Raw genomic sequence first — 24,678 nt, forward strand, 5'->3', positions numbered from 1 at the left:
TTGCACCCCAGTGGTCTGGGTCTGACCTAAGGAGAAATCATGGAGCGGCCAAAGCGGGGGGTGGGAAGAGCACTGGGGAGGGGCAGAGTCACAGGCGCAGCGCTGGGTCCAGAGTCGGGCCGACTGTGCTCGCAGCAGCGAAGTGGGACGAGGTGGGACGAGGTGGGACGGCTGAGGGCTGGGCCCTGTGCCTGCTTTCCTGGGGGTCATGACGATTGCACCCACTTGGGAGACAAGCAGAGGGGTCAGCAGGCCCTCTGTCCATTCCACTTCTCACCTCCACGGTCGCAGACACTTCTGGACAGGAGAGTACTGGAGGGTACGTATGGAATGGGCAGCATCTGGTCGTGAACTTCATGGGCTACCCCACAGTTTTTATCGCATCTGCCTCCCACTGTGGCCCCTGCTCTGACGGAGTGGAGGGATGGGCAGGGCTGCACCTGAATGGAGGAGGGGGGATTGGGAGTCAGTTATGGGGGAGCGAGTGGCCCTCCCTTTCCAGGTAGCCACGGATAGGGCACCTTTAGTCTGGTGGTAATGTTTCCAGGCAGGAAACAAATGCCCCTCATGGGAACTATTTCTAATGTGACAACAGGGTTAGAGGGAGAACAGCAAGGCATGGTGAACCCGCCGGAGGGCTAGCCACAGCGGGACGCCACTATAGGACCCTGAGCCATGAAGGGGCAAGGGATGGGTGAGTCACCACACCCACTGAGGGCCGTCCACAGGAGCCATGGCCTTGGGCAGAAGAATGCAACAGCTGTCAACCCTCAGGCCTGCAACAGGCAGGGGAGCAGCCACCTTCCCTTCTGCCCCAGGACCTCCTGTCCGTGCTTCCTGTTGGGCAAACCCTTCTGGAAACCTGAGAACAAGGGAGCCCAGCTGACACGATCCAGAAAGGGCAGCCTCCTGGGACATGGAGCAGGGCGGGGAAGGCTGGAGAATGGCGTGGGCGTCGGGGGGCAAGCAGAAACCACCAGCATGTAAGGGTAGCAAATAATTGCCCTTCTACCTGGATTGCTATCATTTTGTTCTGAGCCTTTCCCCACCGCTCCACGTACAGTCTGGTGGAGGGGACGTGGTCCCTGCCCTCATGGTGTACCCAGGGCCTGGAATGGGGTGCAGATATGGGTGGCAGAGAACAAGTCGAGGGGAACCTGAGGTCCTGGGCCAGCCCTGCCACATAACCTGCTCTCTGTCCCAACACATTGCAGATCCCAGGGCTGCGCCCACTGACGTTAAAGTCCGAGTCCTGAACAGCACAGCCATCAGCCTTCAGTGGAACCGCGTCTACTCCGACACGGTGCAGGGCCAGCTCAGAGAGTACCGAGTGAGGAAGCCAGCTCCCAGCCCCGCCTAACCACCCGGCTCAATAACCAGGGCAAGGGGGTAGCAGATGCAGGCCGTGAGATATTCGGAAGGAGTCCAGAGTTGATTCAAGATGATGTCTAGGGTTAGACGTAATGTAGACGTGTCCTACAACAGATGCTGAGAGATTCTGCTCAGCAGGGAATCCCGTGAAGGGTGGGGGGTCTGGGTGGACATTTCATAGGTGCCGGGAAGGCCTGAGTGGACGTGCATGCATCCTCAGAAGCTCTGGTGATGCATCACTGAGCTACACCCTGCCTGCTCCTCAGTGGCCCCTCTGGGCTGCCTGCCTCACCCAGTCTGATTGTGTGAAGTCCCAACTAACAGGGGTAACCACTGAAAGGGTGCAAACGCCTTCCCTGTTGTCGCAGCCAACTCCCAGTTATCCGGCATGTGCATTACCGAGGCTCTCGGCTTCTGGTCTTCCTGCCGTGAGCAGTATCTGCTCAATCTCAATCTTCTTTGAAAGGGTGAGCTGAGGTGGGGAAAGAGTGAGAACACCCAGAGTGCACAGTCTCCTCCTATGGGCAGTGCTATTTAAAAGTTGCCGGGAAAGTGAGTGAGGCTATAGCAGGGGCTAACAACGGGCTCTGTGACCTCAGCGGTCATGGAGTGCGGGCTGATGGGTAATTAGGAGCAGAGTGGAGGATGTCAGTCTCCTCTTGGGAAGCGAATTTGGTAAGTAGGGGATGGCAGGCAAGATGACGTGCACACTTGAGGAAGCCCTTCCCTAACCACTGGCTTGCACCCTTAACCCATTTGCCTGGAGATGTTTCTGGCTAATGGTCCCGTTGGGTCCCCCTCTTAAGTCCGCGCTTCCTCCTGGTGCTGCCGTTGGAGGCCTCGGTGACGCTGGTGTGGCAGCCTGATCTGGAGCTTCTCACCCACCGCTGATCAGACCTTGCGTCCAAAACTCTCTCAGTCTTGTCTGTGACTTGCCGCCTCCCACAGGCCGTCCCAGCCGAGCTCCTGCCACCGGGCAGCCTGGAGTCTCGCTCGCTTTGACACGTGTCTCTCCCATTGTAAAGGTCTCCAGACAGTATTAAGAGAAACATTTGACCTCAGAGGATTAAATCCACCCTTGCTCAGATGCAGACTTCCAGGGATAACCCACTGCTGCAGTGGGTTATCTGCACTCTGCCTCGAGCGGCTGTGGCCTCTGAGCGCAGCGCCAAGCCTTCCGCGCTTGGGCCCTTGGCTCGTATTTGTGGTTGGGCACCAGCTCCCTGAGCAACTTGCTCCCTGGCTTGGAAATAAGGCTCACGATGGAGCAGTGCAGTGCCCGCCGGGCCAACTTGCCCCTCCTCCAGAGAGGTGGTTGAACCAAAACCGCATTTCTCGCTGGACATCAGTGCACACTCACTGGTGGCTAATGAAGGGGACTCTCAGGCCCCTCCCCCAGCCCCATGTGGGACGGACAGGTCCTTTGGGATTTGGAGCCTGTGGCAAGCAAAGGGAAGACCGGTCGCTACCACCACCACTAACCACTAACCCAGCTCTGCCTGACCGCGCCCTCACTGGCCTGCCTCTGTCCTGAAGGCCTACTACTGGAGGGAGAGCAGCTTACTGAAGAGCCTGTGGGTGTCTCAGAAGAGACAGCAAGCCGGCTTCCCTGGTGACCGCCTCCGGGGTGTGGTGTCCCGCCTCTTTCCCTACAGCAACTACAAGCTGGAGATGGTTGTGGTCAATGGGAGAGGCGATGGGCCTCGCAGTGAAACCAAGGAGTTCACCACCCCGGAAGGAGGTAGGTCTGGCCTGCAGCCCCTCAGGGTGGGGCAGGACAAGGGCGCCACAGTCAGGAGGACCTGGAGCAGCTCCCACAGCACAAGTCGACCTCGGCCTGACCTCAAGGGGCTGACCACCCGTGAGCTGAGCAGCTCCCACCATTCCCACAGAGCACTGTGTCACCTCAGTGGCCTGCCCTGACGAGACTGCACCTCAAGAGAAGACTTGTATGACATAACCCCAGATGGGCTACACCCAGGCCCTGCAGGAGCCTAGGCTGCCTGCCGCCTTCTGAGGCTGAAGCACTGCTGCCCTGACACCCAGAGGCACCCGGTCTGTGTACCAGCACCCACGACCTGCAGAGCTCTCACCACTGCAAGCAGGAAGCTTTTGCTGAGACTGTCGGCCATGGGTGCAGCACCCTGCAGAGGGGCGCCTGCCTTCTGCAGCTCACAGTCACCCTGGTCCCGGGGGGCTGATGCCTACAGACTCCCCCCATCATCTCCTGTCCTCGCCAGTCCTCTCAGCAGTGTGGCACTTGCTCCGCCCGTGTCTGGTTCTCCTCCCTCCCTTCTCGACTGTTGTTTTCCTCACTTTCTTACTCCTGCTCCTTTCTCCACTCTCCTTTGGTCTCCCTCTTATTTTCTTTATTCCTGTCTTTTCCTCCTCCGTGTTTCACCATCAGCCTCTTCCCAGTGCTCCTGCCCCTCACCTGCCCACGAGCTCTATCTGGGCTTGCTTTCCTCTCCGCCCTGAACCCAGCATCCTCAGCTTGGAGGCACGCGCCTGCTGCTTGGACCCAGCAGTGAAATCCTTGTCTGAGGATCCAGAGCTGCAGCCTCTGTAGGAAACAGTGACAGTTGTCTCCTTGCCTGAGACTTGCTCTGCCCTGCTGGGAGGTATCTCTGCAGAATCAAAACCGAATGCGCAGAATCCACAGCAGTTACTAAAGAAACCCTCGATCTCCTTCCTCCATTTAAACAGCGTCTGAGCCGTGCTCGCCCTGCACGAGGGAAACGCCATCCGGTCCGGGTGGGCCGTGGCCTCTGGCACAGCAGCTGGCTGGCAGGGGGGGCAGCCTCGGATCAGCACCTTCATACTTGTGCTCTGTTTTTGTTTCCTTGCCCTGCCCGCCTCCCACCTCGCCCTCACCTTCCCCACTCTCTTCTCCTTCCCCAAGTACCCAGTGCCCCCAGGCGTTTCCGAGTCCGGCAGCCCAGCCTGCAGACAATCAGCCTGGAATGGGACCATCCGGAGCACCCCAATGGGATCCTCACTGGATATTCTCTCAGATATTTGGCCTGTACGTTTTGCTCTTAGATAATCTTTCTCTTAGGTAATCGGGATCAGGAACCCCATTCTCACCCCCTTTCCTAAGGGACCAAGGAGCCTGTGGTGCAGGACATTGCCAGGGAGAAAGCCCCCCATGGGATTAGGGGAGCAGCTGAGACCCTGCTTTCCTGACACAGCCCCTCCTGCAGGGAGCTTCCCGTTGGCCCCGGAGACAAAAGGAAGTTCTGGTCCAGCGCCGGCCTTCGGGGATCTTAGTCTCCAACGCTGGCAGTCTAGGGGAATTCCTCTCCGGAGGCACGGCCACCCAATGGGGCAGACAGTCCCTCACAGGAGCCCACGCGAGACTCAGGGACTCCCCAACAAGGTGTCGGGTAGCTGTGTATAGACCTGTCCTAACTTGGAGTGACCCTGTCAGGAGCCTGAGTCAGGAAGACCTCACCTTGGGCGGTCAGTGTCACCATGCGGGGACAGAAGTGTCATTACATTTTTAAAACATTAAGCCTTCTAAAGTAGGTGACATTGTACCCCACTGGGCTCTCAAAGGCTTGGGTGTTGTGTTGACTACTTTAATACCCAACTGTGTGTTGCATGCTGCTCCAGATCCGTCTCTGGAGCCAACCTTGAGGTACATTGAATAGGCTTGCTACAAAGGAGGCATTAACTGTCTGAAGCTCTAGTGGGTTTGCCCTAGTTCTCTTTGAAAGGAAGAAAGAAACTCCTAAGTTTTGTCCTTGTTGAAAAGGCTTGGAGATTACACACTGAGTCTTTCAGAATCTGCCACATAACTTTGCAGTGAGATAGAGAGAACCAGTTCAGTGAAAGAGTATTAACCTTGGTATGTCATCCAAGCGCTGGAAAGGAGTTCTTGCCCCGAACTCTGCCCTTGAACCAAGTCTCCCATCCCCTAGTCTTCAAGTGCATGGCCAGGTCTCACTGCAGCCCTTTCCAGCAGAGTTGGGAGGTTTGCTCCTCCATGGTCAATGTTGCCAAAGTTCGATTTCATTTACCTATCTCTCCCCAGTTAATGGAACCAAACTAGGAAAGCAGATAGTGGAGAACTTCTCTCCTAATCAGACCAAGTTCACGGTGCAAAGAGCAGACCCTGTGTCACGCTACCGCTTCACCCTGAGTGCCCGGACGCAGGTGGGCTCTGGGGAAGCAGTCACGGAGGAGTCACCAGCATCCCCGAATGAAGGTAGGTGCCTTGTGGCAGCTGCGGGGACAGCAGGCCCCAGCGAGACACTCTGACCTGGCCTCTGGCTGCCCGGCCTCCTGGCATGGGGCGGGAAGGAGGCCACAGGCCCTTCGGCCCTCGAAGCAGAGAGCCCGTCTCGTGTGCCGGCAGGTAGGTACGGGCAATGTGTCTGCGGAACTCGGGTCTCCTTAGACTTGCTGTCAGACCTGGGTCCCTACTTGGCCTTGACTTGCTCAGCTACTTAACATCTGTCGTCTTTCGCTCTAGTGGGGGAATATGGAAGAGAGCATGAATTCTGAGCGGAGATGAGATGAGGGAAAGTGTGTTGGAAGTAAATATGCTAATGAACCTCAAGGACTAGTGAACATGCTTACCTGTTGAGGGAGGTGTGAATATTGGCAGTGCCCATGAGGGCTCTAGGGACACCCCTTCTTTTCCCAAGGGCATGTGGGGCCAAGGAGGGAGGGGAAATAGCCTTGACTGAAGCTACCTGGCCGGATTGTGAGTAGATGTAGTCCCTCCTTGCAGCCTGAACTGAGTGAGTTGCAGCTGCGGAGAGGAAAGGGCGTTGGGAAACAGCCATTGGCCAAACTAGCTTCAGGAAGAGCAAATGGGTTCATCTCCTGGGTCCTGACATCTTCCAGGAGCCTAGCAATCCCCACTGGAGCTGCACCTGCATGGGGACTCCACTAGAGGGAGCTCTGGGCCCACCTGCACAGGCTGACTGACATCCAGGAACCTATTGGGGGTTCCGGACTATAGGAGCTTTGATATGGGCAGGAGCTTTCATAGGTCCCCTATGAAAGCGGGACCCCACAGCCTCTCCAGAGGTACAGTGGTCTATTCAAAAGCCGTTTCTTAAGCACCCACAATGTGAAGTGCTACACTCTGTGCCGAAAATGGGGGATTCCTAGGTAATGAGCACACGCAGTCTAGAAAGGGAGACGTCGGCAAGAGTAGCTTGTTGCAGTTTAACATGAGAAATGCTGTGTTCAGGCAAGGAAGGGGCTGTGGTTGTGTGGTGCAGGGGAGGTCAAGTCTGTAAGGGAAGCCTCCAAAGAAAGGATGAAGTGAGTAGGGATCCTTGAGGCTGACAGCAGGCTATCATGTCTAGTGCTTTCTCCAGGAGGCTGGGGTTCAGCAGCTTCATCCTGGCCCAAGTCAGAACTTCCGAGGGCCTCTGCCACCATCCAGCAGAGCACCAGTGCTTCCTGTCCTGGGCTGCAGGCCCTGCTGCCTCTGCTCCCTGGCCGGTGGGCCAGCAGCGAGGTGGGGGGTGGGAGGAGCTGGAGAAAGGCTTGCAGTCCTTTCTGTGGCCCTCTCCTGTCCCCTAAACCAGGAGTGAGCCACACGACAAGCTCCTCTAGTTGGGCCTTCCAACCCATTGGGTAGTTAATTAGGGCTAGGGGACTTTGGGTCAGCACCTGATATGTGCCTTATCACCAAAGGATAATGCACCTTTCTTTTAAATGTTGGGGGTTTTTTTTGTTTGTTTTTTTTTTTTAGAGAGGGAAGGGAGGGAGGGAGAGAGAAAGAGAGAGAGAGAGAGAGAGAGAGAGAGAGAGAGAGAGAGAGAAACATCAATGATGTGTGGTTGCTGCGGGCTGTGGCCTGCAACCCAGGTATGTGCCCTGACTGGGAATCGAACCTGAGACACTTTGGTTCGCAGCCTGTGCTCAATCCACTGAGCTACACCAGCCAGGGAGCTATCATTTTTTAAATGTTGTTTTTAAAAAGGTTTTATTTATTTACTTTTAGATAGGGGAAGAGAGGGGGAAAGAAACATCAATGTGTGAGAGATACATTGATCGGTTGCCTCTTGCATGCCCCCTGCTGGGGACCTGGCCCGCAACTCAAGCATGTACCCTGAGTGGGAATTGAACCAGCAGCCTTTTAGAGAGCCACACCAGCCACGGCTGATGCACTCACTTGATTACTTAACTCTAAGGAAATACATGAAGAGAGTCTCTCCTCCTGTCCACCTCCACCCCAATGCAGAGCATCAGATGGAGACGCATTGTCCCAGGGACCACACAGGGAAAGTTCTGCAGCCCCAGGCAGCAGGAGTACAAAGACTCTTCTCAACTCAGATATTTGCAGGAAATTCAGGAATTCTTTTTGGGGCTCAGTCCACAGTTGCATTTCTTATTTCATAAAGTACAACTGGTGGGAAAGAACTGGGCCAGCAAAACAAGACAGCGGCCTCGGGGCTGCAGTCTGTCACCATTCCCAGGCCTTTCAAGGCTGAGATTGTGGGAGGAGCATTCAGCCAAACATTCTCCCCAACCTGCCATCCTCCCCAACACTATCTGACATCATCCCCCAAAGATAGCGGCACCGTTCTTTTGTCCAGGATTGGTGTTCTCCCGTACCGCCTACACCGTGAGCCCTCAATTCCTGGCATCACAGAGCATCACCCAGCCTGCATCATAAAGATCAGCTGGCCAGGGAAGGACATCTTCTGGGGGAAAGACCTCGAAACGCAGCACTCCAGGTGGACTGTGCCTGCTGCCACCTCTTAGTTGCTAGTCCTTGAACAGAAGTAGAAGCAGAGTGTATCAGAAAGGTCTCCCAGACCCAGGTGGCAAGTTTTCTATAGAAACGTACCAGATCCCAGTGGAGTTGAACATGAGCCCTGAATACCAGTTGGCATCCCCAGGGCAGTGGCCAGCATCTGGCCACACTGTCTGGGTCAGGTCTGAGCCAGAACCTTCTCTGCCTGCTTGCCCTGTGATTTCACCTATGTTCTGTTTTCTCTTCCCTCTCTTATCCTTTCTCCCTCTCTCTGGCCATCTTGGGCGCTGTGTTCTGAAGCTACTCCAACCGCAGGTACCGTACCAGCAGCTGAGGTAATGGGCATGGCATGGGGTGATGCAGGTGGAGCCCGGCCAAGGCGGAGAAGGAGGGAGAGGCTCGAAATGAAAGCATGCTCCAGACTCACCCTTTCGGTGCTTGGGAAGCCAGACCGCCCAGGAGGGTGGGACCAGAATCCAACACAGTCTTCTCCCTCCACTTACTGTTTGCCCCTATTGAGAAGGAGAGTGACTGAGAAGGGGCCCCGCACACATGGGCTGCAGACTGTTCTCTGGAGCTGGAGCTTTCTCTGAAGCTGAGTGATTACACCCTTGAACACCTGGGCCCTGGCCTAGGCTTGACATCTCAGAGCACAGAGAGGGTCGGCAGCCTTTGAGTGGCCAGCGGTGCCCTGAGAAGGAATGCTTTGCTGCAAGTGGGCACAGCTGGCCCCTGTCCTCTGGTCAGGTTGCCATGCCCTGAAAGGGTGACCTGTGGGTGAGCACGCCGTGCATGCTGGCCTTGCATGCTGCATGGGGGCCTGGCACCAGCTCTGTCACCTGCTGTGGGTTCTGGTCAGTGAGAACCGTGAGCACATCCTCGGATAGAGTCGGGTGCTCCAGGATCTGGAGTCGCTGGGCCCTGTGGGCTGAGTGACTCCTCGCCCTTCAGAAACCCAGCTCCTAGCAGTCTTCAGCGTTAAGAACAGTCTCCATGTCGGGTTCTGGGAGGCTGGTGCACGGGAGTGTGGAGTCAGGCCGGCAGGTCCTAGCACAGAAGCAGGCCTGCTGACCGTGTTCCTCCTCTCAAGTCCTCATTTGCGGGGTTGAGGGACATTAGGGGCGCTGCACTGCAGAAGGCCAGGCATCAAGCCAGAGACACTAGACAGGGGGCCGCAGGGCTCCGTCACCCGCCCTCCTGTGAAGCTGAAGGAGAGCGCCTGGCAGAGCAAAGGGTGTAAGGCCAGGGGTCGCCCAGGCTCTAGGCAGTGGGGGCGAACAGAGACAGACTCAGGTGAAGAATCTGAGGGCTGGCTACGGAGACCGTCCCACCTTGCCCAGTTTGGTTTCCTACCCACCTTCGCTCATCTACCCCCCGCCCCGTTTTAGGTTGGTTCTGTTTCTGTTGCTCACCTAATTCCTCGGCTTGCCTGTGTTTGTCAGCCAGACCCCTGGGTGGTGCGCTGCCACCCTCCTCCCCTGCCCTAGCCCTCTCCTACCCTCCACCCCCAGTAACCCAGGCTGGCAGGGGTCCAGGGCCTCCCCACAGGGCCGGAACTCCTCTGCCAGGCACGAGAGAGATGTCCTAGAGACTGGGGAGAGAGCTGATCTGACGCTCTGGGGGTTGCTCCTACCTCCTGCTTCAAGTTTGCAGAAGGGTCTCTCCGGGGCCTGTAACAGCAGGGTGCAAGGCAGCCTGAGCAGGCTTAGGGAAGACAGACACGGGGAAGGCACCAGGAGAAGCAGCTAGAAGCTCATTGGTCTAGCAGCTCCTGGGCCACCTCCCCCATTCTAGCACCTGGGGACCCAAGGCTGGTGGGTCTGGGTGCAGGGCATCATGCCAGTCTGTGCTGCCCCTGTTGTGAGTGGCCATCGTGAGGGTGATGGGTGTGAATCCACACGCCCCACTTTGTGCGTCCCTCAAAAAGATCCAGGTTCGTGGTGTGCGGAGTGAGCACAGACATTCCAGCCGCTGGTCAGCACGTTTCCCAGGCTCCCGCTTCCACGGGACGAGGTCGGAGAGGCGCGCCACCCTTCTTTGTAAAGGCAGGTGCCGAGATCATCGGCTGCTCTCAGCCTCAAATGCACGAGAACCTCTGCACGGCCTGCAGGTGTGAGGTGCGGAGCCCGGGTTCCACGTGTGTGACGTGGGCCCGGCCTCCGGCCCACTGCTGCATTCCCTCTCATCTTCCCCAGACCTGGGTGGTTTGTCCCCAAACTGGTCTGCTTGTATCCCGCCCAGTGGAGATGATCCCTGTCGTGCAGCTGTACCTGCTGTCTCTTAGGACAGCCGGCCATCTGTCCCGGCCATCTGTGACTTGGCCAGAGCGGCCCGTGTGCCAGGCGGGCATGTTTGGATTGAGCCTTCCGCCTGGCAGTGTCTGCAGACGGCTGTCCTTGTCTCTGACTGCACTCAGATCCGCAAGCGTGTGGTAGGGAGTTCCGTGGCGGGTTCCAGGGTCAGGAAGACGAATAAGAGACGCGTCATCTTTCCTCTGTTTCCCCACCTCCTACTCGGTGTTCCCAAACTGGTGGGAAACCTTCGGCCGCGGCAGGGTGCCACCCGTGGGTGTCAGGCCACCCGTTAGGTGGACACCGCCTTCAGGTTGGGGCCGTTGCTTCCGGCTGCGGGCCTCCCTTTGTCTCGGTCACCAGGCTAGGGGCTCGGTCCTTCAGGCAGTGACCAGGGTGCTTCTCCAGCCTGCAGTTCCTGCTGTGGCCAGAAGCGGCATTCTGGCAGTCTGTCTGTCTAGCTTGGGGGCCACTATGTCAGCCCCACTTCTGTGCTTTATTCCCCTTCTGTCCTCTAGCCCAGCCCCACCCCAGGGTACGAAGTCACGTGAACCCCCTTTGACCCGAGCGCAGGACGCTTTCCCCATGGAAAACCTTCCTTCCCCTCCTGTCTGTTCACACCTCTGACAGTTCATGCACCTGACTCTGTCCCTTCCCCTGGAGCCTGTCCTTGTCTCTGCCCTCCGTCTCTCCAGCCCCGTCCAGCCATGGGACAAGAGATGCAACTAATGAGTGGTCAGAGAATGCTTGCCTGCCAGCTGTTACCTGGGGCAGCTGAGGTTGTGTCCTCCAAGGTCACTCCAGTGGTGCCTGGGAAGCAAGCACGTTTGCTCTCCCTTCCCTCTCGAGTCCCTTTTGGTCCCTCTCATGCCCTGAAACTGTGCCCCTGAGCAAAGGAGCAGCAACTGGGCAGCCAGCACCAGAGAGAATCACTCCCTTCGGTCCCACTTGGCAGAAGGGACCCCCAGAGGGAGGGAACGCAGCTGGGTGGAAGCGTCCTCAAGCCATTTGTCATTCTGGCGTCTGACTAGCCGGCCCGGGAGGGCTCGCTCTAACGCCGCCTATCTCGGCACCCCTGTCACTGAGGCTGCTCGCTGGGACACACAGGGTGGCGTGTGTGAGCCTGGTTGTGTGCGTTTGAGTGTGTGTGTCTCGGCTGGTGCGAGGACTGAGGGGCGTGTGAGCGAATGGATGGTCTGGGAACTGTGACCGCCCAGTGTGTGCGGGCAGGGAAGCCCAGGTCTGCACCATGCACGGTGGGGTGATTGAAGTTAAAAGGGAGTCTTTTAAGGTGTTTTTTAATGGTACCTTTAAAATGATCATCGAAAAGCATTGTATTTGCCAGAAACTATTAGAAAATGCACTGCTGATAAGGAACCAAACTGGGGCAGTCCTGGGCCAGCCGGACAGAGCAGCGTCTGGAGGTTCCGTCCAACAGCACGGCGCGGGTGTGACCACGGCCGTGGGAACCACCAGACCGGGCCTGGGAGAGCGCCGACCTCTCAGCTCTTCCACGTCTGCCTTTCTGTCTCGTGGGTGGGACGGACGAATTCCCTCATGCTGAGCTTGTGCAGCCCTGAGCCTCCCAGGCCCGGGTCCCCTTGGACAGAATGTACCCTTGAATAATGACTGTGGAGGGAATTTGTCCCCACCCCACACCCCCACACGCCTTCCCGAGGCCCGAGAGCTGACTGGGGCTGGAGGAGCGTAGCACTGCCTGCTTGACTTTTGCCCGGGAATCTCCGGAACGCGTTCGCGTTCATCGGCTGCCCAGCGTGACTTCCGTGGTGAGCACCCTCCGGGCCTAATAATGCCTCTGATCTTGTGGACAGGGAGTAGCAAGGGGCCCAGGAACAGTCCCCGCTCTGTGGGGTCTTGTAATATTGGAGGCCCAGGGGAATGAAAAGGCTTTTGTTGGTCAGGCTCTTGTTGAGGAAGCTTAGGATCTCTTAATTCTCCCTGCAAAAAAAAAAAAAGCACTCAGACAGTTCTCTCTCTGGCTCCCGCCCTGGCGTGGCCGCCTGTTGCACAGGTGGGAACATCGTGTTCCCGAACCTATGGATATTTGCGGTAGGGTGGCATGTCACTCTTCCTTGGGAGTGAGAATTGCCTACTTGTGTCTTAACCTCCTGCCTACAGCCTCTTAGCATGGACACTAGCAAGTAGACATGATCAGGTGCCAGGAGACGCAGCGCTGGGAGAGGGCGAGGCAGCTGTGTCTCTGATTTGCCCCGTTATTCTTCTCTTACCCTCAAGCTGTAGCAGCAGAGAGTAATAGGGCAGCCCTTGGTTGGGAGGAAACAGGTCACATTCCATAGACTTAGCCCCAAGGGTTGACCTGTGTGGGCGGCCTGATTTGGATGGAAGAGGAGAGCAGGAGAGTCAGCACACACTTGAACCCCCTGAAGATCTGTGCAAAAAAGAAGATACAGCACAGATCTCACTTGCGTCCTGGGGTTTCTGTGTCTGCTGTGGGCTGGGAAGAGGTGCTTCCGTTCATGATGCCTGGACCCTAAATGTCCTGAAAAGAGAGGCAGGTCCCACAGTCCAGGGTGGAATGGGTGACTGCAGGGGGGACCATCACTGGGCGGGGAAGAAGGGAGGAGGGGCCAGGTGGGTCGCTGTGGGGCGGCGGAGGCAACCATGTTGCTGGCTCCAAAGGGTGGAGACCGCTTCCTCTGGTGGCATTAGAGCTCATGCAGGTGGGGAAAGGGTGCTTTTGGAGTGAGTGGTTGGGAATGGCAGGCTTCCTGGGGCTCCTGTGGGACAGGACCCGGCCGTCGGCCCATCTCCAGGTCCAGGCTGGGGGGCTGGGCTGACGTGCTGTGCGGCCTGTGTCTGGGTGGTCTCGGCCTGGGGCCCCGTGCCGCCGTGCTTGAAGTCTGAGCGATTCCGTACATGTCCCTTCCCATCCTCATCCCTGCCTTGGCTAGATGCATGCTGGGTGCTTTGAGCCACAGACCATGAGAAGAAAATGAAACGCACATAGGGCTTCATTCTCTTCCTGTCACATGGTCTGTCCTTTCGCTGTGATCATGTGACCCAGCCCGTCTGTCATGCTTGGGGAGGCAGCTGATTACTAGGCTCCATCGCGTCACTGGGCTGCCTGCCTGCCTGCCTGCCTGCCAGCCACTCGGGGGCCATGTGTCCAGGCTGGGAACAGCCAAACCAACCAGACTCGGCTGTTTTACATTTTCCTCTCAGCTCCTCCCACGTTGCCCCCGACCACAGTGGGTGCCACAGGCACCGTGGGCAGTACTGATGCTACTGCCACTGCTGCCACCACCGAAGCCACAACAGTCCCCATCATCCCAACTGTCGCACCTACCACCGTTGCCACCACCGTCGCCACAACTACTACAACCACTGCCGCCGCCGCCACCATGGAGAGTCCTCCCGCCATCGGGACTAAGACACACGAATCCGGTACTGCCCACTGTCCATGCTCCCCGCCCTCCACCCGCAGGCACCCCAGACCGGAGGATCTGGGATGGTGGTAACCAGCGCCCCCCTTTGTTCCTACTTTAGAAACACAACTGGATTCTCAGTCTGGTAGCGTCGTGGCACAGGGGAGCCCCGCCCACCCCTTAGATGGTTCTCCACCACTTCATCTCCCTCGTCCTCGCCCTAGATCCCTGTCCTTTAACAGAGGGCCACGCCTCAGGCAGGACGCCTGGGTCCCACCCAGTAGGGCAGCCTCCAGCTGTGTGCCAAGCAGTCAGCTTGGGGCTGAGTGCTCCAGGAAGGACAGGAGCCTGACCCTGGCCAACTGTCCTGAGAAGGCTCCCTGCCTGGCTGAGTCGCATCTGACCCTGCAGCACGGAGGGCTGAGGAGCGGCATGTGGCCGGCCTCCCGGGCAGCTCTGTCCCCAGGGCCGCTCCTCCACAGCCCCTCTCTCCCCAGGTCGCACTTACAGACTTTTCTCTTGAGAAGTCAGAGCTTCCAGGAGAGTGCCGCCTGCAGGTGCCCTGTTTTCCCTCCCACTCACACTCCCCACGCCGCCCCAGGCACACTTGGGAAAATCACAGCCTTTCTAGGGGCTCCTGGCGAGAGTCGACCGCAGGCTGGCCTGCTGAGCCCGGGCAGGTGCTGCCCCTGCGTCGCCCAGCCAGGCCAGGCCGTTCTGGTCCTCGGGCGTGAGGAGACCCCTCGGGAATCCAGCCATGTTTCTAAGAACGGAGCATTGAACACTCTTATTACCACAGAGGGGGGCCTCCAGCTTGCAGAGCCCACGGGCCAGCTATAAAATCAGTGATGCGGCCAGAGGGCTGGTGGGAAGCACCCGTAACCTTCCTCCAGCAGCTGTTTCCTGCGCAAGTCCCTTCACCTTCCGAGGCCTGTCTCCCGCCCACCTGCCTCTCCTAGTGTGAGGATGGAGGCCTCGTCCGCACGTGTCTTCTTTAATTCAGTGACACGGAGTGATGACACCTGTAGCTGACATGCTCCTAGGACCTTGGAAACGCGGATTTGCCTTGAAGGTGCAATATCCAGAATCTGAACAACATGCACTTGGGGAAGCGGTTGGGTGAGGAGAAACCTGCTAGGCTGTTAGAAGCTGCCACCAGCACCTGGTGCTGGTTGTTCTTTGCAGCCCTGCAGTGAAGTGCCTTTTGCACTAGAGTGGGACTCGCCATCCCACCGGAGTGCCCCAGTCCACAGGGGGATGCACAGAGTGGGGCTCGCCCACCAGCCGTCCCTTGCCCTCGGGAAGGACTGGCCTCGCGGACTCTCGCAGCCCAACCTCGAACTGCCGAACTGCCGGGACACTGCGGGGGCCCGGCCATGCCCCCAATCCTGCCCTTAGAGCTTGGGAACCCCCCTCCACCATCCTCACTTCCCTTCATGCAGCGTGATGGCTCTGCTGCCCAGGATTTTTAAAGGAAACTTTCATTTTTATCATGTCTTCCATCTTAGGACAAAAAGGTTACTTTTTTCAGGGTAAAATTAGACGTTTTATTTGTACCGTCTCTTTCAGATTTCAAGGGATTCTCCCCAATTCTCACCTGCTAGGAGTCAGCAGAACAATCCCTGCTGCCCCTCCCTTGCCTTCTTGTTTCGTCGGAAATCGGTAGCTCTCCCTCTTGGTCCCTCTCTTTGAACTTCTCGGGTCTTCAGTGGTCATCACCTTGGCCTCTCTGTACGGCGGTGCCTTCCTCCACCTCCCACCTCTAAGCTGTTTTGGTTTCCCGTCACTCGACCTTTGCTGATGGTGCCCCAATCTACCTGACCTTTAAGACAGTGAGATTTTAATCAATGTTGTATTAGTGGCCAAACTGATTAAACCTGATTCTCGGGCTATTTCCAGGCCCCCGAGCCAAGGAGGAGGAAACTCAAGTCCCTTAATTATGACTAATCCTAATTCACTCTCACTAACAAAAACCATGAGACCCCCCAGAGCGGGGGTCAGGGTGGCCCAGAGCAGCCAGCGCGGCGGGAGCATCTGGGAGATAGGTAAAGAAGCCCGCCCCCTGCCCTCCCCCAGGAGAGTGCCCCGCGGTGCCGTCAGCGAACACTCTTCCTTGGTCTGTCACGGAACATGAATCATAATCACCTGGGGCAACCCGAAGCCGACAAGGTTGTAGGAGAGAAGGCACTTCTTTGAAGTGAACACCAGATCTTTTATCACTTCCCCAGCCCTGCAGACTCAGTAACACGTCAAATAGATAATGAGTAGGTGCGTCAGCAATGTACTCCATTTGTGTTTGACGGGGCTGTTGGCGACAGTGCCCCCTTGCATGCTAATAAAATATACAGGAGCCATACTTATAAAGTCTTTGAAATACAAGGCCCCATGCTAGCACTCCACTATTAAATCTTTGCTCGGAAATGAGGTAATCAGACTGCTGGGACTCTTGAAAAATGATTATGTTTGAAGATTAGCACCGTTCTGCTGTCCACAGGCTATGGTTGCAGACAGTGCCGTGGCTTTGATAAAGTAGCTCATAGGAACTAGATAATTAATGTCTTCTGTGCTGCATGGAGATCGAGCTTCAAAGGCTGTGGTGCTGCAAAGGCAACAGAATGGGATTCTTCTGGTGTCTGGACCACTGAGGGCTGGGTGTCGAAAAGCAGTCGTCTTTTCTTGGTCCCGCCTTGCCCATGAGAGGGAGAGGAAGGGCTCATGCTGTCCCTGCTCGGGATGCTAAGACCCCAAGTCCCCGCAGACAACCTGAGGCCATTCCCCACATCGTCCGGGGTTTTCGTGGCTGAGCACGACCCCAGGGGCTCCTCGGACCAGAGTCCCTGTCTGGTCACCATCTCCTCCTCCGGTTTTAGGAGCCCATAGAGGTTTTCCCATGTTTGGTCCTGTCCTTCCTGCAAATCTCACCGTGACTCTTTGAAAGGTCCCTTCCTCCTTCCCGGAGAACGCCCGTAGTTGCAGGAAGGTGGTGGGCACACTGCTTCGCCCTATCTGCACTTGAGCCAGCAAGGCTTTCCCTGGCCCCTCTGACCACGCCGCTCACATCCATGGCTGATCTAAAAGGGAATGAGCCCAAGTTAGAGCCTGCAGTAATGTGACTCAAAACTCACCCTGTCATTCCCACCCCACCTGGGTGGACATACAGACCACTGACAGCCCTCCCTCACATATGCACCCCCACTGCACCTGCTTGCACCTGGATGGCAACCTCGGGCCTGGCCTCCAAGGCTGCAGCTTGGAGCTCTGTCGGGCCCTGTGCACAGCCACTCGTGGCTCTTCCCTTTCCTGGCCGTGTGTGTGTGTCTGTCTGTCTGTCTCTCTGTCCCCAGCGCTGCCTCCCTCCTCACCACTAACTCCTCTTCTAACCTGCCCACCAGCCCCCGACGAGCAGTCCATATGGAACGTCACGGTGCTCCCCAACAGTAAATGGGCCAACATCACCTGGAAGCACAATTTCGGGCCCGGAACTGACTTTGTGGTTGAGTACATCGACAGTAAGCATTGCTGTGTGGGGTGGCGGCGGCAGCGGCAGCGGCGGCCGCTGCAGCGGGCAGCGCAGGTGCCGCTCCAGAGAGCCCCTCCAGAGAGCCTGTGCACTCCCCCAGGCTTGGAGAGGCCTGTTGGCCTGGCTTAACTGACTTGATGGAACTGACGTGTGCTCAGACGGCAGTGAGGTGGGAGGCGCAGGCTTACGGGGAAGGAAGGGGATTCTGCAGCCATTAGCGAGGTCTGGGGTTGTGTGTGCTGGGGAGGCCCTGGGCAGTGGGGCCCTCCATCCACTTCCTGCCCAGGATGAGGGTTCTGAACAGCCTCCCAGATGTGCCAAATCTCGCCTCTGCGTGGATCTCCTTAACTCAGAATCCATGTTTTCTGATATCCCCACTAGATAGCCGGGGTTGGGTCAGACTCGGGGTGCAGCTGTGCTTTGCTCAGAGGGGTGCCAGTGGCCATGGGGACACAGACCAGGGTAATTCGTCTCAGAGCCAGTAGCTTGAGCTGAGCTGTTCATGCTTTGCTAGATCTTGGGACCATGGGTCCAGGTCAGTTGGACTGTAGAGGGAAGGCCCCTGTTTCTAAGGGTCAGGCCCACCGTGCAGGCCTCTTCGGCGTGGACAGTAAGAGAGTAGGCCAGCTCCCCCGGCGGGGCTGGCCACCCGAAGGCCTCCAGGGGGAAAACGACAGCCCTTCGTTCTCCGTGGGTGGAGAGGATCCACATCCACAGAGCCCAGAATCCCGAGTTTGGGCTGCACGTTTTCAGCCTCCTCCCACCCACTGCCGCGGACACGCAGGCACCCTCTCCTCCTGGTGGGTGCGTTCTGCACGTGGGGAAAGATAAGAGGCATCTCCGGGTAAACTGGGGGATGCTGCCTGGCCCACTGGCCTTCTTCAGGGTAACAGCATTGGCTGACACCCTGAGAGTTTGGGAAGGAGGTGTAGTACTAAGACTGGTGAGGGAAGACAATCCGGGAGAGGGAACAGCGCCCTCTGCTGAAGGGCTGCCCCGTACGGGAGTCGGCACTGCCCAGAGGTGCTGGTGCAGGAGCCGCCTGGCGACCTCCTGGTCCGTGCGGTGGCCTGGCCCTGCCAGCCCCAGCCCCTTCCCCCACGCTTCTACCTTCGACAGGTGGCGGGGACCTAAGCACTGACCCTCCAGCTGCTCACACCCGGCCCTGGGCTGACTGAGGTTTCTGTTCCCCAGGCAACCATACGAAAAAAACTGTCCCTGTTAAGGCCCAGGCCCAGCCTGTGCAGCTGACAGACCTCTATCCCGGGATGACATACACATTGCGAATTTATTCCCGGGACAACGAGGGCATCAGCAGTGCCATCATCACCTTTATGACCAGTACAGGTGAGAGGGGATCCGGCCTGGCCGTCCCCTGCAAGCATGGGCATTTCATCCTCATTCTCAGCTTCCTGCTTGAATTTGCTCCTCAGAAAAAAGACCCCTCCCCACCCATTCCCCACCTTGCATGGCGTTTCTCAGCTCTTATACTCTGCAGCTCCCAACCAGACAAGCCAAAAATGCATGCACAGTGGAGAGGCAACCGTGCTTCTAACCCTGTGGGGATGAGTGGGGCCACAAGGAAACGCAGAATAGGGACGAGGGGGCGACCTGCCTTCCCCGCTGTGCTCAAAACAAAGGGGCTTGGTGTGTGTGCACACGTGGTCCCCGAGGGTGGGTGTGGGGCTGCTGGCGTGCAGCACAGCCCGGCCGGGGGACACAGGCTAGCTTCCTGCCCATGGGACTCCAGGACAGGGTCATCCAAAAGGGCCTTGCCCTAGGGATTTCCCCAGGAACCAAGGGAGAGGTCAGTGTGTATGTCTCTGCCTTGCCACTGTCATCTGCTGTTAAACAATTCCAAGCTGTGTTATAGAAGTTGTTTGGGATTTGTTTTGATTTCATTATTGTCCTAAGTTTGTTATGGCTTCGAAGTGGGTGACTCCTCGTCACGCTGAGGGAGGGGAAGGAGCTTAGCTGGACTGGAGTCGCCTGGCTCTTACGGGCTCCAGCGGCAAACGGAGGAGCATCTTCATGGCGCCACGTGGGCAGGCGGCGGGGGTCTTAAAGGGTCCAAGGCTCAGAAGCCTCTCTGCCGGGCTGGCCACTGGCCATCTGGAGTTGCCAGAGCAGTGTGCTTGCCTGTCCGTTTCTGTGGATCTTTAGAATCAGACAGGCAGGTGGCAGGCTAAGCCCTGGGGCTAAAGAGTGGGGGAGGGGGAGAAAAGGACTGGTCTCTGCCCCCAGGGAAGTTTTAATCAGATGCAGGTTAATAGACAAGGATGCGGGGGGAACCACCCCAGTGACTTGTGTGAACTTCTGAATGTTGACTGAAATGTTTGATTGCTCTTCCTGTGCCTGGACCTGTGAGGCTGATCCTGGTAGTCACAGCTTGTGAGACACTGCCCATCTGCATAAATGTCTTTCTCCTGCCTTTCTAGCCCAGCCCCTCCTAGCCTGGGCATCCTGTCCTCCCTGTGGCTCCACCTGTCCTGCATATGTCTGTGCCATCGAGATGCAGAGGCTGCTTGGAGCTAGCCAGGCCCGCGCAGGCAGGAGGTCTTTGAGCGGCCAGGCTGTCCTAGAGCCGGGAAAGGGAACTGGACAGGTGACCAGCGGAGCAGGTGGCTGGACTCTGTAACCCGGTCGGGGTCCCGAGCTGCTGCTCACCAGTGCGTTCATTTCGTTACAAAGTCCGGTCCAGCACAGAGGCAGGAAGCAGAGACAAGATTCGAGGACTGAGCTCCGTCCTGGGGATGCGGCAGAAGCCTGCGCAGCCTGCTGCAGAGAGAGACTTCTCCCAGTGCCGTGGGTGGGGGTGGGAAGAAAGAGCCAGAGAGGAAAGGGGTGTCCCAATCTGCTTCAAGGTATTAAACTCACCAGTAAAAAAAAAATGATGATTGATAATACACTTCTGAGCACTGACTCAAATGTTCATTTCTCTCTTCCGGTGGGTGACTTGAAGAGGCCGGGCCTGATAGCTTGCTGTTACAGTGAGGCACTTAGCACTTACACATTTTCCTGCTTCCTTCCACTGCAAGCTGGAAAGAGCCAATATAGGACCTTAGCTTTGAGCACAAAGTGCTCGCTTACCCCCCTGGTGAGCTGGAAATTACATAGGGAAAGAAAACATTGTCACTTTCTGAAGCTCGTGTGTGCCTGTGCAGAGCAATTAAACACAGTGTTTCCTGTGGGTGGGCTCCAGAGCCCAGTTCACAGGTTCCCCCAGGTCCCGTGTCTCATCAAAGTAAGAGTCTGTGAGCCTCTCTGGACCTGACCCCTGGTCGTTTAGGCAACCACAGGCCATCACTGTAGTGCACAGACTCACACATGCTTTAGTGGTTCAGGAAAGAAGGGCGGAAAACACTAGGCATGCTGATGGGCTCCCTGCTCCTCACCAGAAAGATCCCCCATGGGGAGTTAATCACCTCCTTGAAGCTCTTGAAGCCAAAGAAGCCTGAGGGGCTCCAGACACATAGCCCTGGACTCCAAGAGTCCAGTCAGCTCTTCCATCGTGGATGGGCGGTGCGGGGGGGAGGCAGTAGCGTGGTGGATCTGACGGTGGGGTCAGCAAGACAGCAGCCCACCTCAGATCTCAGGAGAGCTGGGGGCGGGGGCACTCAGGGCCCTGGCTGCAGTCGGCCTCGTCCTGCTGTGCTGGGGAGAGACCCAGGGCAGGGCAAGGTGGGAGTGGGGCGTGTAAACTGACGCGTAAGCGAGAGCAGCCGAGCCAAATTGCACTTGAAGAAAGTCCATGCCTGTTCTATTTGTTCATCCGGCCTTACTTCTGAAACATACTTCTGCTGACCTCAATGACTGGCCAAACCAAATTCCTCCTGACTGGTTAGGAGCCACGGGTGCTCCGCCTTGGGGATGACCTGTGTGTTTCTGGGCAGGGCTGCAGGCTGTGGTGTGGAGGACACACGGCGAACGGCCTCTGGCCCAGAGTCAGGGGCGTGGCGCCTGTGTCTGCCAGGCTCAGCCCACCTCGTCCCTTGGTTTGTTTTTTATCTTTAATGGAAACATTATTGGCATATAGCATTTATCACTTAGTTTTAGATGTTTAACATAATGCTTTGCTGTTTGTATATATTGTGAAATGATTACCACATTAATGTCCGTCACCAAGCCTAGTTATAAACTTCACTGAAGTTTGAACAGACTTATGTGTGCAAACTGCACAGAAAATTCTTTGACCATTTTGGTAAGGACTGAAGATAGCATTTGAACTTTGCACGGTAAAGTCAGGAATGGAAAGCTAAATTTGCTTCTGAATTGCCCATGTGGGCACTTCTCCTGGAATTTTTACTCCCCCCACCCATGGAAAAGGGAGTCTGTAGAGAGAGCTGTCAGCACGCATCAGAGCCGGCATCAGGAAGGGGGTGGGGCGACCAGGCCACCACAGACATGTGCGCCAGCTTCTCTGCGAAAGGGGGAACCACCGTCCACACAAGGTGAAGTGATTCCTTCACCCCAGTGCCCAGGTGTGGCTCACAGGCAAGCTGGTAGCCCCGTGACCCCGAGCTGGCATCAGGGAAGAAACTAAAGCAGTTAACCATATCACATTAGGGTTAAGTGGATAATTAATAAGTAGTCACTGACTAAGTATACATGCTAAGTACTAGGGGGCTCAAAGAATCCCCTGTTCTTAAGCCTTTAGTAGGGTCACTGGAAATCAGGACCCAGGAAACAGAGCAATTAAATGTTACGTGAGCAAAGGGAGTTCAGAGATCCGTGTGAGCTGGAGCAATGGGAGATTCGGGAAGGAGGGAGAAGGGAGGAAAGCAAGAGGGGTGGCTTTGCAGGTGCCCTCAGGCAGGGAGGGAAAGACCAGGGTGCTTGGCCTTCATGGGAGTGTGCTAGAAACAGAACAGCGTAATGTGTCATTGTACCCTAGGATCTGATGGGCAGAGGGTGAGGGGAACCCTCTGGAATGGAGCAGTGAGGTGAATGTGAGAGACGGTTTGGAAGGAGAACTGGTAACTCTCAGAGGTCGGGAGAATGGTGAGGTCACTGGCGGGAGCAGGGAGCAGGAAGGAAGACCCATGTTGAATTTCAAGCATACGGGCCATTCAAGGAGGGAGGAGGCACTGGGCTTATGGTGTGGAACTGGCTGTAGGGACACAGAGATGAATACAAGGATCATCCCTTGGAATGCTGGGAGTGGAGGACTGAAGGTCAGAGTCAAGGACACGGAGGTGGGTTTGGGAAGGCCACGCCCTGGTGGTGGATGAAGCGCCAGTGAGCACAGAGGGGCTCTGAGTTGGCTTGTCAGGGGTGGAGAGAGGAGTTGGCAGCAACTGGAAACAAGAGAAGATTGAGTTTTACCTAAAAAAGGACAGGACAGAGCTGAAAAGCTTGGCAGGTTCCTCAAGGGTTTTTATTTTAAGATACAGGAAACTTCAATGTATGTAACAACAGAAGAGAGGAGACAGCAAAAGAGGAAAATGAAAACGTTAGGATTTTCAGCGATCCTCTCAGGACTGAGCTGCCAGGGCAGTGAGGGTGGGTCTCACCGCTGGGGAGGAGTGGCTTCTGAGGGGCCGGTTGTGGAGGCCGAGGCCGCACTGGCCTCCACAGCGGGGTAAGGGGGGTCAGCGCTGCCTGGGGCGGGGGCCGTGTCGGGGGAGCAGTCTGCAGGAGCCGTGGGAGACGAGGCAGGGGTGGCCGTGCGGCCGTGTGTCACGTCTCCGTCCAGCAGCGTCCAGGGCACGAGCTGAAAAATGCAGGGATGGGCGACGAAGGAAGGACAGTGAGGTGTTTAAGGTCAACAGAGGCCCCACTGGCTGAGGGAGGGCTAGTGGGCCGGGGAAGGGAAGGAAGCGGAGGGCACGTCCACTGAGTGGACGTGAATTGAGTGCCTTCTGAGTGTAAGGCTCTGTCCTGCCACTGGGGAGGCAATAGTGAACCTGACATCCCCCTTCAAGGAGCTGGTCTTCTGGCTGGAAGGACGAGAGTGGGAATGGGCACAGACAGGGGTCGCATCTCAACTCAACCGCTTACTGGCTTTGTGACCTTGAGTAAATCCTTTGACCTCCGTGGCTCAGTCTCCTCACCTGTGAAACAGGGAGCACGACACAGCCCCGCCGCTCCGTGGGGTGATTGCGAGGGGTGTGCTGGAGAGTGTGGGGAAGGACTGCGAGCACAGCCCGTAGGGGGTGCTGATAAGAGCGCGCTGTCGGCGGTGGTGGTGATCCCGCAGTGCCCCCAGTCTGTGGGCACTGCGGTCCGAAAATACCACCTTTCTCCAGCCACTGACAGCATCTCAGCTCGATGGCCCAGGATCCCCAAAGCAGGTGGTCCCCATTTTGTCGTGTTGTCCGAAGGCCAGCAGAGCCTCACATTAAGGCACAACGCCCTCGCCGTCCACCACACTTCACCTCCGGGGGCGTGCATCGTCCCGCACCACCACAGGAAGGGAGCGTGCAGTGCATTCAGGTGTTCTGATAGACCACATTCACATCTCCTTCATTACAGTGTGTGGTTATAATTCTTCTATTTTATTATTAGTTGTTAATCTCTTTTTATGTATGATTTGTAAATTATACTTTACCATAGGTCATATATATGTATAGGAAAAAACGTAGGGTTTGGTACTATCCACACTTTCAGGCACCTACTTGGGGTCTTGGAGTGACAGACAAGGGGTACTGCTGGGTGGCTGTCAAATGGTGACAAGTGCTGTGAAAATGATGGAGTTCTGAGAGTGACTGGCTAGGGAGAGGGACTCTGCTTTAGCTGGAAGATCCAGGAAGGCCTTTCTGAGTAGCTGGCATTTGCTGAGATGGATTTGAAGAATGAGCGAAGGCCCCGAGGCTGGGACGAGCATGGCCATGTGGCCAGGGCTCAGAGAAGGGGCCCCGAGCGCCGGGGCCCGCTCGGACGGGGCCTGACAGGTCGGCGTGGGGAGTGGAGGTTTTCCCACTGGTGATGAGACGCAGCAGAGGTTTGAGCGGGTAGTGATTTGGTCTCACAGGGGACTGGGGGAGGGTCCCTCTGACTCTGTGGGGGCTGGTTTGTGGGAACAGGAGTGGGGGCAGGGATGGGAGCTCCCCCGCAGCATGTGTAGGTCAAGGTAGCCGGCCATGCTCTGGGGAACTCGCCTGCCTCTCAGCCAGGGCACGGAGAGCATGGCAGCGCCTGGTCGTCGGTCTCCACCACTGACTGAGGCCGTCCTGGTACAATGCCCTTGGCTGGGTTCTGGGAAGACGGTTTCTCAGCCCAAGGGGAGCAAAAGGTGGGACCTGCTGCACAAGGGAGCACTTGATGAAGACCCTGGAGCACCCACTCTGTTCCCCGTGCTGCTCCCCTGGAGGAGGCCCGTGCCTGGAGGTGTCGCTTTCATTCTCTGGTCCATAGCAAGGAGAA

The 24,678-nt window shown here is 57.0% G+C and overlaps 1 protein-coding gene across 17 annotated transcripts in view; it reads left to right on the top strand.

Moving 5' to 3' along the window:
• The window catches only part of NFASC (neurofascin), a 194,015-nt gene that overhangs the window by 157,029 nt on the left and 12,308 nt on the right, over window positions 1–24,678 (top strand). For 7 of the 17 annotated variants that reach the window (XM_045841371.1, XM_045841370.1, XM_045841374.1 and 4 more), the window contains 8 exons: window positions 1,215–1,330; window positions 2,908–3,112; window positions 4,274–4,396; window positions 5,408–5,581; window positions 8,396–8,410; window positions 13,591–13,812; window positions 17,186–17,302; window positions 18,508–18,660. In XM_045841371.1, coding sequence (XP_045697327.1) covers window positions 1,215–1,330; window positions 2,908–3,112; window positions 4,274–4,396; window positions 5,408–5,581; window positions 8,396–8,410; window positions 13,591–13,812; window positions 17,186–17,302; window positions 18,508–18,660 — 1,125 coding nt within the window. The remainder of the gene's footprint in view (window positions 1–1,214; window positions 1,331–2,907; window positions 3,113–4,273; window positions 4,397–5,407; window positions 5,582–8,395; window positions 8,411–13,590; window positions 13,813–17,185; window positions 17,303–18,507; window positions 18,661–24,678) is intronic. The other 10 variants (XM_045841380.1, XM_045841383.1, XM_045841384.1 and 7 more) reach the window with 5 other exon arrangements.

Source organism: Phyllostomus hastatus, unplaced genomic scaffold (assembly GCF_019186645.2).
Source record: "Phyllostomus hastatus isolate PE091 unplaced genomic scaffold, TTU_PhHast_1.1 phas_contig_36, whole genome shotgun sequence".
Classification (NCBI taxonomy): domain Eukaryota; kingdom Metazoa; phylum Chordata; class Mammalia; order Chiroptera; family Phyllostomidae; genus Phyllostomus; species Phyllostomus hastatus.